General features: G+C 38.6%; 1 protein-coding gene across 1 annotated transcript; it reads right to left on the reverse strand.

Annotated features, from left to right (window-relative positions):
• Window positions 1-225: 225 nt before the first annotated feature.
• edn2 (endothelin 2) lies at window positions 226-2,591 on the reverse strand. The gene is made up of 5 exons (XM_079828634.1): window positions 2,436-2,591; window positions 1,696-1,849; window positions 1,304-1,417; window positions 748-840; window positions 226-644 (listed from the first exon to the last, which is right to left on the reverse strand). The coding sequence occupies exons 1-5, from the start codon at window positions 2,494-2,496 to the stop codon at window positions 557-559; spliced, it is 510 nt and encodes a 169-aa protein (XP_079684760.1). The 5' UTR covers window positions 2,497-2,591; the 3' UTR covers window positions 226-556.
• Between the last annotated feature and the right edge of the window lie 13,562 nt (window positions 2,592-16,153).

Consider the following 16,153-nt stretch of genomic DNA (forward strand, 5'->3'; position numbering starts at 1 on the left):
TAAATAATAAAATTAAGCTCTGATACAGAGAAAAACTCTAATAAATAATATATATTAAAATAAAGTAAAATAGTAAAAAAATAAATAAAGATAGATATATCTAAAGACTTTCAGTCTGAGGGTTGTTATTTGGTTTTATATATATATATATATATATATATATATATATATATATATATGAAACCAAATAACAGATATATATTAGTGTTTTATTTTTTATTTTTTGAACCAACCTGCAAATCTTCTCTTGGTTTTATCCAACTACTGTATTTTCGCAGTATTTCCACAATTTTTCAACACTCATTTGGAAATGTCACAATTTCACTGGTGCAGAAGGTGATCTGTTCTTCTTTTCACCACCTAACTCTTCGTTGTACTATGCCGAACAGACGTTTCTGCTCCACTTCAACTGAAGAAACTTAGGGGTTTGTGCCACAGCATTCAGTTCTGTCTTGAATTCAGAGAATCTGCCATGTTTGTCCCTCTTCTCACAAGGCACATCCTCTTCACCCAGGACTGGTTTGGTTCAAATGCTCACACGACCGTCATTCCATCTCTAACTGATCAAGAGATTCCTAGTTCTGGATTTCTTTTTGGGTGAAGAAGATTGTGAGGCTGTCATGAGGTTGTCTTTAACCACCTTCCTGCAAATGGAAATGATACATTTTTTAGCCCCAAAGAAGAATATTTTGTGTTCATTAGAGCAAAAGCATGTGCTAATACTGCTTATGTTGATGGCAAATTTACCTGAGCGTTGACAGTAGATGACCACTGCTTATGCCCATGTGATTTGACTGGTCACCAAGTTGGGTCACAATCTCCATATCTGGATTTTCTGAACTGCAGATACAATTTGAGAATAAGGTTACAACTAATTTCACCAGTTAACAGTTTTGCCATTCAACTTTTGACTGGCAATGCTATTGAATAAAAGATGCTTTGCTTTTTTTGTACTTTTTTTTCAATTACTTGCTCTTGCAAACCCAGACAAGCGCTAATGCCGTCCTTGAACAACCACATGACTCTTCTGATAAAATTAAACTTGTCCAAAAATAGCTGTCCTTTGATTTTGGGACCTGCATGACTCATAACTACTTTAGTCATTAGATGGTTGCTTTTCGACTCCCTTATTTCCTTTTGTCTCAAAAAAAGGGATACATATCAGAGCTTGGTAAATCCTCCCACACAATCTGCCCTGATCTCTGCAGGTCACACATGACTGCCTACGGCATCCGCAAAATGCCATGTCTCTGTCTGATTTCATCTTCAGGGTGGAGCTGGAAGGTGCAGAGTCTGAGCTCACCTGGTGTGACAGAAACTGGAGCAGGTACGATCAGCGGGATTCGCACATTCACAACGGCCAGTGGAACGCCGGCGACGGGAAAGAGGACTTCCCAGACCAAAAGGGGTGATCTTACTGTAGTGAGATGAGAAGGAGAGAATTAGCGGGGGATTCATTAAAACGCACACAAGATGTTATAAATTCATCTTTTTCAGTGTCTACAGGTTATTAAAATGACACATTATAGATCTAAATCCACAGTGGGGTCATTTTACCAGTCATATATTTTGAGGTTTTAAAATGAGAAGAAAAGCTTTTGTGTATGTTGTGAATTCAGGTAAAAGTGGTGTCTTTTGAAAATCATCAACCTCGTTCCCTAAATTCACACTATATCATCTTATATACACACTGACCTTGGTGTGTTGACCCAGATGATATCCAAATGGCAGAAATAGATGCACTCGTTGTCCGACCAATCGCTACAGGAGCAGCGCTTGGTACGAATCCGTTTGACAGCAGGTGGTTTGCTAGATGCTTCAGCCTGTTCAGATAGTGGATATCCAAACCCTAGAAAACACACAGAATCTTTGAAGAAAGGGACCTAGAAATGTATGCTAATCTCTAAATCTACTGATTTTATTGAATCTTTACATGACTGAAACATTAGGTACACCAACTAAAGTACAGATCGGATCCAACTGCACAAATTCCCTTTTTATAGTGGTGTTCAATATAATCTGATAAATACACAAATCCTACAGATGCAGTATAAAAGCACTACTCTACATAGATATGACACTGAATAATAACCGCTGCACTTATCTGTAAAGATAATAAGACAATCATATTCTTTGTGTGTTACGTTTTGGCAGATGTCCAACAGGGTCACAAAGTACAAGAGAATACAGAGGCTGTAGAAGACTATTTAATCATTAAATCTGATTAGTGGCATCTTTTTCTCAATTGAAAAATTTGAGAAGAAAAATCTCTTTAAGCTCCATAAAATCTCATTGCGATCAAGCTAAAACTACTGACATGTATAATTAATCTAATCATTTTGAAACAGAGAGTGCATAGCTCATAGTTTTGTGACCCACACAAGAGGACAGACCACTTTTGATTATAAAAAAAAAGAAAGGTCGAAGTATCTTACCTTGCTGCAGCACACATAGTGTAACTGAGATAAAGACAGCAGTCCGCAGAGAGAAAACCATTATAGTATCTCAAGTGTTTAACACGCCTGTTAATCCAGTTGAGTGATGATAGTGTCTGCAGTCACAGTGCTCAAGAGAGAGAATGACAGGTGCTTGTGTTCAACTCAACCTGCCCGCCTTCCATTTATCCTCCCAAATGCTCCGCCCACCCAACCGTTACACAACAGTGACTATCCCAGTCCAGCTATTCCTGCCTCCTGATTGGTTTGAGGCATGATGAGGGGGGAGATTAAAAGAAAGGTATGGAACAGGGAGTGATGTCATTAACTCCCCCTGGATAAGCCAGTGTCACAGAAACAGGAAACTTTTTTTCCGCAGGGGAGCCCACGTGCTGTCATCACCAGAGGAGATAGCATTTAATGGCATGTTTTGCATCCATGGATACATTCCACATTAGTGCAGAAACCCCTGGCGGAAAAAGCAGGACTGATAGTGATATCCAGTCCAGAACCACAGATTATGGATTATAGGTCATGGCATAATATATACATCATGAGATATTTAGTGCATCACATTAGGGTTAGGGTACACTTCTTAATTCTATAACATTAATTATATATAGTAAAGAGAGTAATATTGTGAAAGTACAATTTAAAATAATCGTTTCCAATTTTTTTTATTTCTATTATATTTCTTTTTTAATATAATGTATATTGAATTGTGTATATTTTCTTGCATTTTTTGTTTATGTATACACTATGTTGCCAAACGTTTTGGGACGCCTGCCTTCACATGCACATGAACTTTAATGACACCCCATTCTTAATCCGTAGGGTTTGATGTGGAGTTGGACAACCTTTTGCTGCTATAACAGTTTCAACTCTTCTTTCCACAAAGGTTTATGAGTGTGTTTATGGGAAGTTTTGACCATTGTTCTACAAGCGCATTTGTGAGGTCAGGCACTGATGTTGGACTAGAAGGCTTGGCTCGCTCACAGTCTCCGCTCTAATTCATCCCAAAGGTGTTCTATCAGGTTGAGGTCAGGACTCTGTGCAGGCCAGTCAAGTTCCCCCTCACGAAACTCACTCATCCATGTCTTTATGGACCTTGTTTTGTGCACTGGTGCGCAGTCATGTTAGAACAGGGGCCATCCCCAAACTGTTCCCACAGAGTTGGGAGCATGAAATTGTCCAAAACGTCTTGGTATGAACTAAGGGGCCAAGCCCAACCCCTGAAAAACAACCCCACACCGTAACCCCCTCTCCACCAAACTTTACACTTGGCACAATGCAGTCAGGCACGTACCGTTCTCCTGGCAACCGACAAACCCAGACTCGTCCATCGGTTTGCCAGACACAGAAGCGTGATTCGTCACTCCAGAGAACACATCTCACTGCTCTAGAGTCCAGTGGTGGTGTGCTTTACACCACTGCATCTGAAGCTTTGCAGTGCACTTGGTGATGTAAGGCTTGGATGCAGCTGCTCGGCCATGGTAGCCCATTCCATGAAGCTCTCTACGCACTGTTTGTGAGCTAATCTGAAGGCCACACGAAGTTTGGAGGTCTTGTAGCTATTGACTCTGCAGAAAGTTGGCGACTTCTGCACACTGTACGCCTCAGCATGCACTGACCCCACTCTGTTATTTTATGTGGCCTACCACTTTGTGGCTGAGTTGTTGTTCCCAATTGCTTCCTCTTTGTTATAATACCACTAACAGTTGACCGTGGAATAATTAGTAGTGAGAAAAATGGTGGCAACCTATCACGGTACCACGATTGAATTCACTGAACGACCCATTCTTGCACAAATGTGTGTAGAATCATCTGTATGCCTAGGTGCTTCATTGTATACATCTGTGGCCATGGAAGTGACCGGAACAACTGAATTTCTTGGGTGTCCCAATACTTTTGGCAATATAGTGTATATGCAACAACATTTTCCCCTGTGAATTTGTTTTGCAATTATCTTTTACTCTGTATACACACATTTTATATATCATATAAAAGCTCATAACTCATTATATAATGTGACTTTTTGACATTGACAGTTGACATTTTCCATAACTATATATTTGACCGCTGCATGACATAACATCCAGAACATATGCAAATGAAACAAGAAATCCCATCAATGGAGGTCATGACAGCATCATTTGTCCCCTTAACAAATGTCACTGATTCAAATATGCAAAACTGTGACCTGGAGGAAGACATTTTATTTAACACTGGAAATGTACACACATTGTGTTACAGTTGAGAAAAAACTGGTGGAATATGCTCTCATTTTAGCTGCTGTTAAAAGAATTAATGATAATGGTAATGGCAGACCTGATCATTTTACTAAAACATTTATTTATTTGGACAGTTAGTTTCTTAGATATGCGAATTAAAATGCATGGTAATGCAATGAAAATATAAAACCAATGGATATGCATTGAAAATAGCAAACCATGGCACTGCATATATGTTATGTGATGCAATGGAATTCATGTTTTAAGTGCGACTTTTGGGCTAGTTTAAAGAGGTTGGAAGAATTTTACATGAAAAGTTATGCAGCAACTGCCCTGCAAACCCCCCCCCCCTATAAACTGGACAAATATTAAACAGTCAGGAGTCACTGCAGGGGGCAGGAAATACCAGAGTGATGTCACAAGCTACCAAAACAATGGCACCTCACAGATTATTTGTCCTGTTGGAAACGTGGGGGTCAAGAACATACAACAATAACTAAAGCAAATGTTTGTTACATCTCCCATCATAAACAGATGATCAAAAGTTGGTCATCATTTTTGCTATTTACAATATTGCTATTTTTCCAGTGTATTTCTTACATGTGACTTAAAGGAACAGTTCACCTAAAAAATTTTCATTCTGTAATAATTTACTCACCCTCATGTAGTTCCAAACCTTTAGGAGTTTCTTTCTTCTGTTGAAAACAAACAAAGATATTTTAGAGAATGTTGGTAACCAGACAGTTGACTGTAGCCATTGACTTCCATAGTATTTTTTTTTTTCTGCCTATGGAAGCGAATGGCTACCGTTTGATTACCAACATTTTTTTTTTTTTTTTTGGGTGAACTATCCCTTAAAAGTCATAAGAATAATATTAATTGTGCTGTATAGCATTTATAAAACAATTTAACCTTATACAGATTATTGTGCTTGATAATAAGTTAATAATTCCTCAGTGCACTCATAATACACCTCAGACTTTCTCTCTCTGTTTTTCTGTCTCAGTTTCTACAGTCACAATCTAACAATGTTGCCTTATCCATTTCCTCTTCCACTTAACGCGGTGGCTGTTTGAAGGAATGTGGCGCTGTGCTTTGACAAACACAAAACAACTGAAAGCACCTGTGGAATTCCTTCAGAAGCTCTCAGGAATGTACTGCTCTACTGCACTTTGACAGCTCCATTAGACTTTCCGGACCAAAACTGGTCATCACTGAAAGAGAGAGAGAGAGAGAGAGAGAGAGAGAGAGAGAGAGAGAGAGAGAGAGAGAGAGAGAGAGAGAGAGAGAGAGAGAGAGAGAGAGAGAGAGAGAGAGAGAGCAGAGATGGCATGCAACAGCAAAGATGGCATGCAAATGTATTAAACAATGCTACAGGAATAATGATGTCATTGTAAAAACTTAGCTTTGGATTTATAAAGTGTGATATCCCACACATTTTAATACAACACATATCAGCAAAATATTAAAGGGATAATACACCTTAAATGAAAATGCAGTCATAATTTTCTTCTGTGGAACACAAAAGAAGATATTTTTCACTTTTTTTTTTGTTTGGTCCATATGGGGTCCAATGGGTTTCTTTTGCACTCCACTGATTTTCATTAAATGGACAAAAAGACACAATGGCTTCTTTTGTGTTCCCCAGAAGAAAGATTTGGAAAGAACTGAAGGGTACATGATGACAGAATTTCCATTTGGGTGAGCTATCCCTTGTGAAATAGATTGTAGCCTATTGATTGTGCACTTGTTTTTATTTTTACTTGCAGATAACACTTTAGTACATGTTTAATGTTAAATTAAAAGTTTTACTTAAAGTACATGTTAAATCATTATTTTGTTATATAGTTCAATAAGTACAAAATTTGTACTTATTATAATATGTAAATGTGAATACAAGTTTGATAGAAATTACATTGAAATGTTATATTTGACCATAAATACTTTTTAAAAACTATAGACTTAATTATAAAATCACAGATTAATATCCTACCTAAAGGGATAGTTCACCCAAAAATTTAAATTCTGTCATAATTTACTCACACTCAAGTTGTTCCAAACCTGTATGAGTTTCTTTGTTCTGCTGAACACAAAAGAAGATATTTGGAAGAATGTTTGTCACCTATTTTTAATTTAGTCTTCATTCACGTATCTTTTTTTGTTAGTCAAGTTTTAGTCGACTAAAAGTCTCGTCATTTTAGTCTAGTTTTAGTCAAAAGAAAACTCAATATATTGTGTGGAAAAATAAGTTACATAAAATATATATAACCTGCATAATGTGTGTGCCACAACACCATAGCTAACTGGTTGATTTACAACGTAGATGCCTAAAATCAGCATTAGCTTATGAGACGATGGGCACAAATATTGATTTCGATCTTGATTCAGTATGAATTCAATATGTATACTGTACATAAGGAAAAATACGTTTGCCTTTTAGCACTATTTTAAACTTTTTTGTGGTTAAATTATATTTGCTTGCATTCTTTACTATTCACTATTATTAACATTTAAAAATTTCACAAATTTCACAAATAAGTAAGCAGTTATGATCTGCAATACTTTTTTGAGCAACTAAAGAGCCATACAGTCGTTGACGAACATATTTAGTCTCGTCTCGTCTGACGAAATTAACACTACCAAGCCGAGAGAGCAACCATTGACTACCATAGTAGGGGAAAAAATACTATGGTAGTCAATGGTTGCTCTATCTGCTTGGCTATAACATTCTTTTAAATATCTTCTTTTGTGTTCAGCAGAAAAAACAAACTCAAACAGGTTTGGAACAACTTGAGGGTGAGTAAATGATGACAGAATTTTCATTTTTGGGTGAACTATCCCTTTAAGTCCTACTTAGTGAGTCAATAAAGAGCTCTTAAGTTCAGCTACCATTTAATATTAATTGAAACTATGATGCATTTTCATTTAATGGTAATTAACATGCAATTAAGTGTCCGAAATCATTACAGTATATTATCGCTGTAATAAGTAGCTTTTAAATATATAAATAACATCTTTTTCACAATGGATCCCATTACAAATCCCTTTTATAGAAATGTAATAAATAAATAAATAAACAAAAACATTTAATTGTTGGGAGGTTTCCAATGTGTTGTTATGTAGTTGCTAGGGCATTGCTAATACAGTAGATAGTTGCTTAGGTGTAACGGTGAAGGATGAGCAAAGAAAATAGTCACAACACTAACTCTCTGTATATGAGTAATAGCTATTCTATAAAATGACTATGCACCAATCTAGGTGTTTCGGAACACATCAGAAGGCGAGCACACCCTCAAAATTGCAAAATGCATCCTTATCACACGCTACCTGCAGGTATAATCGCTTTGATTTTTATGCCCCCTGTAACAGAGGTGTTTGAGGAATCCCAAACAATGACAATTCCAAATAATGGATTCACTTTCTTGGAATGCTGCATGAGATGATACATTATCTTTTACAAATGTCCATGAAGGGCAATGACGGTAGATGACACACACACACACACACACACACACAAACACACACACACACACACACACACACACACACACACACACACACACACACACACACACACACACACACACACACACACACACACACACACACACACACACACACACACACACACACACACACACACACACACACACACACACACACACACACACACACACACACACACACAATGTCCATTTCCATTTCCTGTACATTCCTCTGGTGTGAGCTATGACCTGCATCTCAGTCAAGAAACATTTCATGATGTGCGTCTGGAACTCAAGCACAATATGGGCCTGACTGAATAACCCTCATTGTCTACATACACATAGCCTACATAAGCCTATGCCTATATTCTAAATCTATCTATCTGTCTATCTATCTGTCTGCCTGTCTGTCTGTCTGTCTCTACTTGTCTAAACTAAAGTAGGCCTATCTCTTAGCCATTGATTTTTAAAAAATGTTTATAGCCATTGATAACACTGTTGACTTTCATCATGATAACAATTAATTGACAGTAAGTATCCATTTCAGCACATTTACAGCGCCTTCTAGTGACGAACTGAGATTAACTCTCAATTTGATACATTCGCATTCACAGTTCCTTCAAAAACGATTGTTATAAAGGAATGAGTGAAATGTAATGTGTGAAATGTGTTATTAACTAAGCCTGAAGTTCTAATATAAATAGGTACAGCAGGCACGTGCAGAGGGGGGGGTGGGTGGGGGGGGGATGGCTTTGGGTGCTCGAGCCCCTGCCCTTTTTCAAAATGAATCAAAAGTGCCCCTCTCAGACAAATATCAATGATAATATCGTGGTCAATAAAACTAAATAAATGTGATTATTATAACATGACAATGCATATAATAGTAACGAAAGGCTCAAAAGTCGGACAATTTCTGTTGAGGCGTTGCCATAACGCGTTGCTATGGGTCGCGTGCGTTTTGATTGACAGCTGATTTTCCTCTGTTCGGAAACGGCTCTCGAGCCAAATATCCTTTCAGAGAGTGTGTGGCCTCGCGGGAAAAAAGTAAACCAATATTTTTTTTTTCATCCATAATCAGAGCTAATGTGTTGATTTAATTAAAAATCTATATATTAGCTATATATTTTAAAGTATTACACAATTCACCAATGCTCGTTTGTCATGTATATACACCAACCAATCGTGATCTGGCAAAGCAAGTTCAAATTCCATTGGGTGATGTGAAACGGTAATTTTCTGTTCTTATTCATAAATCGGTTGAAAATTACATGGACAGACGAACTAACGTTTGTGGAACGATTTCCTGCGGTTTGTCTCATTTTATAAATTGCATCACTGACAAAATGGATTTTAACTGACAACAAACAAATCCCTGCACAAAACCACAGCAGCAAAAGTTGCATTAATGGTAAGTAGTGTTAAATTCGGTCCGTGTAACGCTTCACAATTCAATTTTCAGACCATATAGTGCAAATGCAAAAAATAAAATATTGAAACAAACGTCCATTTTTTCCTTTTTCTCGGTTACTTCATCAGTGGATTTTTGCCATTTTCTCTCCTTTTTTCAAATTTCCTTTTGCTAAATTATGACTTAAGAAATTATCTTTTGAATAAATTGAAATCTAACCGATTTTATTTTCCTTCTATTTTTTCCCCCAATTTACGTGGACTGTGCCATATAACGTTAGCGGGGGGAGGTCGCGGACTGTTTTACATCGTTTATGTAGGCTATAGCCTGTGTGCACGTTGAGAAGTAACTTATAGTTTAAAAGGCTAACACAGAGGACGCCATAGTTTTTATTGTTAATAACTGTGCTAAATGTAGAATTCAGGTCTGGCCATCGGGAGCAGCGGGCAAAACGGTGGCCTGGCTACTTATTTCGCCCGCTGCTTTGTATTTATTTATACTTATTTGTTATTAGTGCACGCACACATACACACACACACACACACACACACACACACACACACACACACACACACACACACACACACACACACACACACACACACACACACACACACACACACACACACACTCACTCACGTGCACACATGCACAAACACACACACACACACACACACACACACACACACACACACACACACACACACACACACACACACACACACACACACACACACACACCTACTTTATTATATTGATGCATGCCTCAATGTACCCGAATGATTTAAGGACTCGCCATTTGATAATTAACGGCTTGTAATGAACTGAGTTAATGACTGCTAAATTTAAGGGCAAGAGAAGATGTGAGAAGCAGTATATTCAATGAAAAGTTCAATGTTGCCATGGAAACGAAGAATGATGATCACTAAGTGAAAACAATAACATCGACAAAGGAGTTTATTTAGGCCCAAATATTTTGTATGTTTGCATGTAGGCTAGGCTAAGATGTGAATAAAAGCTAACAAAAATTTGCTGAACTTTATAACTTAAAAAAAAATTATAAAGAAAGAAAAAGAGAAAAGACAGTCACAGACATAGGCTACCAATTCAGATAGATTTTAAACATTAATAATAACTTATTCTACTCTACAAGAAGAAAAAGTGAAAAAAGAGAGAGAGCATTTTCTTGTGGTGCCCCCCTGAGCACTTGGTGCCCTATGCGCAGCGCGTGATGTGTGTAATGGGAGCGGTGGCACTGTACATTTGTCACACTTCCATGTCTGAAAAGCAGAAGCAAGCTCAGCGTAAAATAGACTCTTCCGCTGCCTGTATCAGTGGCAGTGCCCATAGCACGAAAGTATCGTAATTTATTGATGTAGCCTGCAGTTCATAACAGCCACGGGTAACAGGTGCCGCCACGGACCGCTCATGTTCGCATCAGTGGCATAACTTTAACCTAGAAATCATAGACCCCGGTGCACAAATATTATAACTATCTAAAATAAGCCTACTGTAATATATTGTATGTTATACTGTAGGCCTAATACAGTGAGGAAAATAAGTATTTGAACACCCTGCTATTTTGCAAGTTCTCCCACTTAGAAATCATGGAGGGGTCTGAAATTGTCATCGTAGGTGCATGTCCACTGTGAGAGACATAATCTAAAAAAAAAAAATCCAGAAATCACAATGTATGATTTTTTAACTATTTATTTGTATGATACAGCTGCAAATAAGTATTTGAACACCTGAGAAAATCAATGTTAATATTTGGTACAGTAGCCTTTGTTTGCAATTACAGAGGTCAAACGTTTCCTGTAGTTTTTCACCAGGTTTGCACTGCAGGAGGGATTTTGGCCCACTCCTCCACACAGATCTTCTCTAGATCAGTCAGGTTTCTGGCCTGTCGCTGAGAAGATTCTCTGTTGGGTTTAGGTCTGGAGACTGGCTAGGCCATGCCAGAACCTTGATATGCTTCTTACAGAGCTTCTCCTTGGTTATCCTGGCTGTGTGCTTCGGGTCATTGTCATGTTGGAAGACCCAGCCTCGACCCATCTTCAATGCTCCAACTGAGGGAAGGAGGTTGTTCCCCAAAATCTCGCAATACATGGCCCCGGTCATCCTCTCCTTAATACAGTGCAGTCGCCCTGTCCCTTGTGCAGAAAAACACCCCCAAAGCATGATGCCACCACCCCCATGCTTCACAGTAGGGATGGTGTTCTTGGGATGGTACTCATCATTCTTCTTCCTCCAAACACGTTTAGTGTAATTATGACCAAAAAGTTATATTTTGGTCTCTTCTGACCACAAGACTTTCTCCCATGACTCCTCTGGATCATCCAAATGGTCATTGGCAAACTTAAGACGGGCCTGGACATGTGCTGGTTTAAGCAGGGGAACCTTCCGTGCCATGCATGATTTCAAACCATGACCATGTCTTGGTGTATTACCAACAGTAACCTTGGAAACGGTGGTCCCAGCTCTTTTCAGGTCATTGAGCAGCTCCTCCTGTAGTTCTGGGCTGATTTCTCACCTTTCTTAGGATCATTGAGACCCCACGAGGTGAGATCTTGCATGGAGCCCCAGTCCGAGGGAGATTGACAGTCATGTTTAGCTTCTTCCATTTTCTAATGATTGCTCCAACAGTGGACCTTTTTTCACCAAGCTGCTTGGCAATTTCCCCGTAGCCCTTTCCAGCCTTGTGGAGGTGTACAATTTTGTCTCTAGTGTCTTTGGACAGCTCTTTGGTCTTGGCCATGTTAGTAGTTGGATTCTTACTGATTGTATGGGGTGGACAGGTGTCTTTATGCAGCTAACCACCTCAAACAGGTGCTTCTAATTTAGGATAATAAATGGAGTGGAGGTGGACATTTTAAAGGCAGACTAACAGGTCTTTGAGGGTCAGAATTCTAGCTGATAGACAGGTGTTCAAATACTTATTTGCAGCTGTATCATACAAATAAATAGTTAAAAAATCATATATTGTGATTTCCGGATTTTTTTTTAGATTATGTCTCTCACAGTGGACATGCACCTACGATGACAATTTCTGACCCCTCCATGATTTCCAAGTGGGAGAACTTGCAAAATAGCAGGGTGTTCAAACTTATTTTCCTCACTGTGTAGAAATGTAGAATTCTAGAAATGTATTAAAAAGAAAGACGCTTTCAGCCTTACTCAAAGGCCGCAGAAACATGGCCAGTGGGTTCTTTACACAATCCATTCCCGGCATTCTTATTTTGCTTTTATGTATTAAATATACAGGCCATTAGTTTATGAAACCTTGATCAAAATTAAAATACAATTTATAGAAAAAGAAATTCACTTTAAAGAAATTATTTCTGCAAAACACTCAATAAAAATCATGTCTGACCCCACTCCATGTCTCCAGACATATTGCGCGTCTTATAGCCTATATCTTACTCATGCTGCTCACTTTTCATCATCAACATATGAAATTAAAACAATAATACAACAGGCTTATATTTAAACATATAGCCTAACTATGAATCTAAATAGGCTACGTTTTGCATTTAGCCTACTCCACTCCAAACGCTTCAAAAATGTATTTTGTTTATTAACGCAAAGTTTTTAATTTCAAATTTAATTTCTAAATTCAGTTCATATTTCCAACAAACGAAATTCCGAGCCAAAATAACGAAGTGGTAAAAAAAACTGCAAAAATGAAAAATATTAAAGAATTCGTGGGCGCTTTCGTCGGCATGAGTAAGATAGGCTATAAGACGCGCAATATGTCTGGAAACATGGAGTGGGGTCAGACATGATTTTTGTTGAGTTTTGTTTTGCAGAAATAATTTCTTTGAAGTGAATTTAGTTTTCTATAAATTGTATTTTAATTTTGATCAAGGTTCATCTAATTGCCTGTATATTTAATACATAAGAAGCAAACCAAGAATGCCGGGAATGGATTGGCATGCGTAACGAACCCACTGGCCATGTTTCCGCTGCCTTTGAGTAGCCTAATGGTGCGTTCACACCGGACGCGATTCGCGCGAATCGCGCGAGTGATTTACATGTTAAGTCAATGCAGAGACGCGAAATGGCATTCTGCGGCGCGATTCGCGCGAATGAGGCGGCGAGATTCGCGCGATTCGCGCGATTGAGGCGGCGAGAAGGACGCGACTTGAGCGTTTTGAACGCGCGATTCGCGCGAATCGCGTGAATCGCGCGAAACGCTCAAGTTGAAAAATCTGAACTTTGGCGGATATTTCGCGCCGCGTTAACCAATCAGGAGCTTGCTCTAGTAGTGACAACAATGAAGAGAAAATCTGTATATTGATATCTGGTTCAGACAATATGATTATCACTGTGATAACATTAAATTACATGAAACACAACCCAGTCTCTTTTTGTTAAATGCAAGTTTATGTATGACCAATAATACAAAAGTATCAGTAATGTATAACAAGCTATACATGAAACAAAGCAACAATGCAGTCAAACATTCAAAGTCAGTGCTAGTAGGCTAACGTTACAACTGCAACGTACAGTTATAGCCTAAAAATATAAAGTAATGAAACTTATCTTTGCCCTCAGCCTAAACGATTTGCCAGGGAACAAATTATAGATCCATGAGACCAAAGATCGGCCGTTACAAGACGAATTATAGCTCGAGACACACCACAGAGACATCAGAGCCAGCGGGAGACGGCAGAAGGACTGGCCGAGGAAAGGTTGCCCTCGCCGGCTTTCACGTGCGCTGAGCGCGCTGTCCGCTGGAGCTCACAGCTCCGACAACGGCAGATAAAATGTTCAAATAGGCACTGTTTATGTAAATAAACCACAGATTTGAGCTTTAAACAACTACATTATCGACTGAAAAAGTCTTAAAACTACGTTTTGTCACACATTAACAGTAGATATGAACAAAAAAAAAGACATGTAAACACAGCCCATGTCAGCCATTTCTCAACGAGACGAGCTGCTGGCGGAAGCCCCGCCCATGACGCGAATTCGCATCTGTTGTGCAGTGAATGTCACACGCGATTCGCGCGAATTTCACGCGCGATTCGCGCGAGTAAACTCAAAATGTACACGCGTCCACCTTCGCGCGATTAGCGCGAATTATTCGCGCGAATCGCGTCCGGTGTGAACGCCACATAAGGCTGAAATAGCGTCTTTCTGTTTTTAATACATTTTTTGAATATATGTCTTAATTACAGTAGGCCTATTATAGACAGTTATGATATGTGTGGCTGCACCGGGGTCCATCATTACTAGGTTAAAGTTACACGCTTATCATTAGTGATCCATGGCACCTGTTACCCATGGCTGTTATGAACTGCAGGCTTCAATCAATAAATTACAACAATTTCGTGCTATGGGCACTGCTACTGATACAGGCAGCGGATGATATTTTTCTGCTTTCAAACAAGTGTGACAAAGGCATGGGCTAAATACATTCTCTAATGTGGATACAGACATATATACACACATCACTATACAACACCCTATTAGGAGAAAATACATGTCGTTTTAATGAGAAAAATATGTTGTTTTAACGACATAAGATCTCGTTATTACGAGACAATTATGTTGTTTTTACGACATAAGATCTCGTTATTACGAGAAAAGATGTTGTTTTAACGACATAAGATTTTTTTTTTATTTGTCCTTTGTTTTACCAGGGTAGTCACATTGAGAAAGTAGTCTCTTTTCCATAAGATCTCGTTATTATGACATAATTGAGTGAAAAAAATAATATGTATGTGGCAGCAATGCGTCACCGTAATATTTACATAAGGCAAAATGTTTAAAATCTATCTGAATTGGTAGCCTATGTCTGTGACTGTCTTTCCACTTTTTCTTTCTTTATAATTTTGTTAAAGTTATAAAGTTCAGCATTTTTTTGTTAGCTTTTATTCACATCTTAACCTAGCCTACATGCAAACATACAAAATATTTGGGCCTAAATAAACTCCTTTGCCGATGTTTTCACTTAGTGATCATCATTCTTCGTTTCCACGGCAACATTGAACTTTTCATTGAATATACTGCTTCTCACATCTTCTCTTGCCCTTAAATTTAGCAGTCATTAACTCAGTTCATTACAAGCCGTTAGCCGAGAATGATAGGCTTTGATATGCCTATGTATATGTAGGCTATATAATGATATGCTGCAAGTCAAGAGTAGCGGATTCATAATTTGTAACGTTTAATTATCAAATGGCAAGTCCTTAAATCATTCGGGTACATCGAGGCATGCATCAATATAATAAAGTAGGTGTGTGTGTGTGTGCATGCGTGCACGTGAGTGTGTGTGTGTGTGTGTGTGTTTGTGCATGCGTGCACGTGAGTGTGTGTGTGTGTGTGTGTGTGTGTATGTGTGTGTGCGTGCACTAATAACAAATAAGTATAGATAAATACAAAGCAGCGGGCGAAATAAGTAGCCAGGCCACCGTTTTGCCCGCTGCTCCCGATGGCCAGACCTGAATTCTACATTTAGCACAGTTATTAACAATAAAAACTATGGCGTCCTCTGTGTTAGCCTTTTAAACTATAAGTTACTTCTCAACGTGCACACAGGCTATAGCCTACATAAACGATGTAAAACAGTCCGCGACCTCCCCCCGC

The sequence above is a fragment of the Gobio gobio genome, assembly GCF_949357685.1.
Source record: "Gobio gobio genome assembly, chromosome: 11".
NCBI classification, from domain to species: Eukaryota; Metazoa; Chordata; class Actinopteri; order Cypriniformes; family Gobionidae; genus Gobio; species Gobio gobio.